General features: G+C 34.6%; 1 protein-coding gene across 1 annotated transcript; it reads right to left on the bottom strand.

Annotated features, from left to right (window-relative positions):
* Positions 1–475: 475 nt before the first annotated feature.
* LOC107046510 (translation factor waclaw, mitochondrial-like) lies at positions 476–1,308 on the bottom strand. The gene is made up of 2 exons (XM_015269133.2): positions 1,097–1,308; positions 476–757 (listed from the first exon to the last, which is right to left on the bottom strand). The coding sequence occupies exons 1-2, from the start codon at positions 1,289–1,291 to the stop codon at positions 476–478; spliced, it is 477 nt and encodes a 158-aa protein (XP_015124619.1). The 5' UTR covers positions 1,292–1,308.
* Positions 1,309–5,421: the final 4,113 nt, after the last annotated feature.

Genomic DNA, 5,421 nt, shown 5'->3' with positions numbered 1-5,421 from the left:
GGAATTGATCTGGAAGTTATTGATTCGACCAATAATGGGTCACACCTACCTCAGTAAGTAATACGTACCACCCACCCACAATGGAAGCGATCGACCAACAATCTAGTAAAAATTTAACCTCCCCTATGATTGTTGAGAACATCATGCCTGATTCTGGGTGAACACACTATGTGCTCCGGAATTATTGGAAGGAGAATACCATTTGTTTTACTAAAAATATAATTTTTTGCAGAGGTACTTTACCTCTCAAATGGTTAGCCTCCGAGAGATTATCGATCGCGAGGAGATTCTCATCATTTATCATAAGGTACTTATTGCCATGATATACATTCACAAAAACGCATATCTTATAAATGCAATTGGAGAATCACCCACAGAGGTGGTCAATTTTCGGTAATATTATCTGCCCTTAACACTGCGTATTAGACGGTAAGAAAAACTACGTATTCTTTAATTTTCAGGTCGCTACATCGGCCTAATATTCCTCATTAGTCCAGTTCATCACCATTAAATCTATCATCAATATCATTGTTAATGAGATTACCAATCGACTGGTGATATCCTTTCTATATGGTTTCACATCCTCTCTGGCTAAAATTTTCGCTCCCACTCCTATTTGAATGGCTAGTAGAAATTGTTGTCTGGGTATAATTTTTCCAAGTTTCCTAGCCATATGTTTTGCGACGTCCTTTGCCCTCGATGTATGAACAATGGTGCTCAATTCTTCAATTGATAATCCATTTAAAAGAACAGATAACTGAAAGAATGTAACTATTAGTTGTGATCAAGTGAGATCTTTCAAATTATCATATATTCTGCGATTCTTTCACTGTGTAACAACAAAGGCAATGGGTTTTATAGATCAAATTTCGATGCACAAGGTATCCTGATTGTTCTTACCCGTGGAAATACGAAAATGCGTAAAATATTTACACATTCTATATTCTGATTAGGAAAAATTAGGATGCGAAAAATACTGTTCATAAACACCAGAATTCTTGCAAATATAGGAACAGTCAATGATGCAAACATTATCTTTCAGGTTTTTCCTGCAATATCGAATTAATGATCGAACCATTGATATCTTTTCTCTTACCTTTACAAGGTGTGTTGTAACATATCCATGATCCTCGTAATCAAAACTTGCATACCCAGAGCTCATTGATTTCAACGCATCATGGAAATCAATGATAATTTCACTAAGCGGCAGAATAAAGTGCAGAATAATTCGATCGTTGTCGAGATGTTTCGCCGATTGCTCCAATCCCCGTTTTTCCATGCAGAGCGACATAATAGGACCGAGATATTTCGCTGAGCATGGAGGAAAATCGAATGAGAAAAAAAGACAAAATGTTTTCTGCAATGATTCATTCTCGAGACAATCTGTTCTGCTGACAATTTTATATTATATAATACTCCCGAGGCATGTATTTTTTAATCTTTTTCTGTGAATTTTTTTTGGTAAGATGAAACATATGGTGAAAAAAACGTGTAACGTTCATGCTCCGAGATCTATATAGACAATATATCAACAGGCTGATGAGAAAGGTCATAATCTTTTGATCCTTTCCCTACTGAAATTTTCACAGCAATACAAATGAAGAAACAAGCAGGGTTTGTGAGCCTATTCGACAGACGCGACAGACCGTTATTTTATTCGTTATTAGTCTTTTTGATTCTAATTCTTTCTACCAATTTCATTGGTAATAAGCTTCCAAATGGATCTGTCGCAATGGTTCTATGAAAATCCTTGTTGAAAAATGTCCTTTTTTTTCTACACCGATTTCCGTTATTACTTTTAACGTTATTTCCATTTGTTTGGATGGTATGTTATTTGCTATTTTAAGATTATTCTTCTCCAGTGCCCCTCTTTTGTACTGTACAATTTTCCCATAATGGCATTTACACTATGGCCTAATTTATTATTCTTCATACCAAGAGATAGTTATATCTATAATCACACCTGTTCAACTAATGGATATTTTATTTTGAACTCTTTGTTTGTTTGTTTATCAATTTTTTCAATAGTTTAACTTTTCCCGAATGTTTTCAATGTTATCAATCCCTATCCACCAGCGTGGTGAATAGCAAGAGCATAATTGGGAATTACGAAAACGAAAATTTTCTCTCAAAATATCTTAAGGGTTCTGAAATGTAACAAGTACGGTGGTAAACCTTTTTTCCAAAAGCCATGTGACATTTACTTTTTTTTTCTACCAGTTCTATTGGTAATAAGCTTCCTAATGGATACATACAATTTCGCAGATGATAACTACTCAGAAAGCTATTCATATTGGTAAGGGGAATAAACCACACCGACCTCTCATTCTGTCAGAGCTATAGAATTTTATCCTGTAATGTCATAAGAGCTACAATTTTACCAAATTTTAACTTCTTACTTTTTTTCTCGAAAGTTATCGTGAGCACGATGGTTTCTTCATAAAAATTAATAATCCTGACTATTACCAAACCGTTCTTAGTGGCATAACAATATTTTTATTTGATTTTATACATAGTATCATGATGATTATCTTCACGTAAAAAAAATCCAATTCAGTTACTTTCTTTTTGAGATAGAGAAAATGGCTATTTTTGTCACAAGGCCGAAATAGTATCTTACGTTACAAGTGCATAAATTGGGGGATACAGATGAATTTAAACAATTGATTTTTGCCGTTCATTTCTCTTCCATTTCGAATTCCCGACTCTTTCCCCATTCCTCTGAGAGCCGTGAAAGACCACTGGACTATTGGCGTACCATCATGGAAGAGGAAATCATGCTTCAATATCAATTAACTTATTTCGAGTAAAACTTTCTCTCTTTCTGTATTTTCCGTCTGGGTTTTTGAAAGAGAGTTGGGTTGAAGACCCCAGATAATTAAAATATTATTTCAGTCAGTAAATAACTGAAATTTCATTACGATTGCCTTCAACAGGCGCGTTGTTGTCGGGGCGACAACTTTTCAAGAGTGGGAGTAGTGTTGCGTCTTTGTTCTTTTCCTCCCTCTCAACCAACTTCATGTTCGATCGTCCTTTTTTTAAGATGTTTTTTTTTCTATTCTACGGACGCGTCCTGTCACTATTTGTAATTTTTTTTTTTTTGCTATTCATTTCGCCCCAAAATCGTTGGTAAGGTTATTATTCATTTAAATGGACCTATACTTGATAATACATTCTTCTACAGACGCGCATAATACTGAACATAGACATGTATTTTGCCTTGAATAGCTGAGAATTAATGAGAGGTTTGAACGGGGATGGAATCCGGCTGAATTTACTTCTCGAATTAACTTTTTAGGATTAAAATAACTCAATCAAGACATCCTATAAACATCTTACCTATGGTGCTTGCCTCTCTCATAAATTTAAACATATAACTCTATCGAATAGAAGAAGAAGAGGAAACGTCTTCCACTTGAAACGTATTTTCCCCAAAATATCTGATTCTTCGAACATGTACAATCAGACTCATCTCATGAACTGAAATATCAATCCAATCCAAAGTAGGCAAAAGTATTGACATTATATTTACATGAAACACAAGATCAACTAATGACCGTACTTTTGATAATAAAAATAGTAGAAAATTTACACTTCTTGAAAAAAAATAGACCATACCGAACTCTACCTCTGTCATAGCTATGACATTCCATCAAATACAAAATACGCTAAATTGTTGTTATGACTTTTTAAGTCATATAGAGACGAATATCATTGATACAATGACGATGTGTAATTTTTTAGAAAAAAAGATTTTTGGATAAATTGCTCTATGCCCGGATGTACTGAATCGATTGATACGAAATTTTATACATAACTGTGGGCTCATAATACAAATTAGTCCCCAGAATCTCAGATGTCTAGACCAAGCTTGACGCGTATTATGGACAGCACATTAACTTTAAAATGAAAAAATTAGAAAAACGCTGATATCTCGAAAACTTTGTATGGGCGGGTATGCATATTTTGATTGATCTTGATAGAAGATATCGTGACAAATATTTTGAAAGTAAAGTGAATCGGCGCAGTAGTTTAGGAGATGTTAAACATAACAGTTTTTACCAAAAAGTTGAATATCTTCTAAACTACTTATCCGATTCAGTTCGTTAATAATACAATTCTGTAGCATCATAAGAGCTACAATCCTACCAAATTTCAACTTCCTATCTTGAATTTTCAGCGAGTCATTGTTTCCACAACGATTTCCTAGTAAAAATGAAAAATGCCGATTATTACTAAACTGACCCTAGTTATGTAGCAATATTTTGATTTGATTCGATAGATATTATCGTAAGGAATACTTTTCCGTCAAAAAACTTCAATTCGTTCGTGTAGTTTATGAGATATGAAGGAAAAAAGATTTTTGAGAAATTGCTATAACTCGGAAACTACTGGGCCGATTAAGCTGAACTTGCGCCGAGAAATGCTGCAAAGTAATACCAATTATCCGATAAAATTTCAGATTTTTAACTCCAAGTTTAGTTCTTTTGCGGGGGGATTTATAAAAAATTTCCGAAAAATCGGCATACACATTCCGACATACATACATACATTTTCTAAAAACATCATATTTTCACGTTTCATGACATTCTACATCATTTCCAAGCTTAATTAGGAGATCGTAATAATCATCGATTACAAGGCTTCCATTCGGAAGCAAAAATCCTTGATCGTTGCAGCATTCGATCCTCAAAATGTATGACCCTCTACATATTTGTGTCTGTCACAGTATCAAACACTGTTATAATATATAGCGAAAAAGAAGATAATTTTATTGCAGATGACTTCTTAAGTCATACAGATTCGAGAATCATTGACAGAATGATGTCTCATTTTTTAAGAAAAATTATTTTCAGATAAATTGCTGTATACCAAAATGTACTGTATCGATCAGCCCAAACTTTTATATACTACTGTGACTCAATGGTGTTAATTATTACCCAAATTTCTGAATTCCGTTTCCACATTCTACGTTTATTGTGAAACGTTAAATCAACTCCGAGATTTAAAAATTCGAAAAACGTGAAAATTTCGACAAGTTTATATGAATGGGTATCCATATTTTGATTGATCTCAATAGTGGACATCGAGACGAGTATTTTGCAAAAGAAAATTTCAATCCGATCAGTAGTTTAGGAGATATTTACCTTTTTGTGAAAATATGTTTTGCGGAATATCCTAAACTACTAGGCCGATTTCACCCCTCCACAATACCAGACTGTACTATCATGAGCATTACAATCGTACCAAATTGTAACTTTCTATCAAGCTCTATATCAAGATATGATGTTTTTAGAAAATGTGGGTGTGAGTAGGATTAGGGTCAAGATGCGGCAGTTCCAACTTTCGCCACCAGGTGACGCTGGCGCCGCTGTTCGTTTGGTGGCGGGCGGTGGGTGGTGAGTGGTGGGGGGGGGGGGG

This window comes from Diachasma alloeum, unplaced genomic scaffold (assembly GCF_001412515.2).
Source record: "Diachasma alloeum isolate Michigan unplaced genomic scaffold, Dall2.0 Dall_scaffold_01456, whole genome shotgun sequence".
In the NCBI taxonomy this organism is placed as follows: Eukaryota; Metazoa; Arthropoda; class Insecta; order Hymenoptera; family Braconidae; genus Diachasma; species Diachasma alloeum.
The sequence above is the reverse complement of the archived record's forward strand: the minus strand, read 5'-3'. Positions and strand labels throughout refer to the sequence as shown.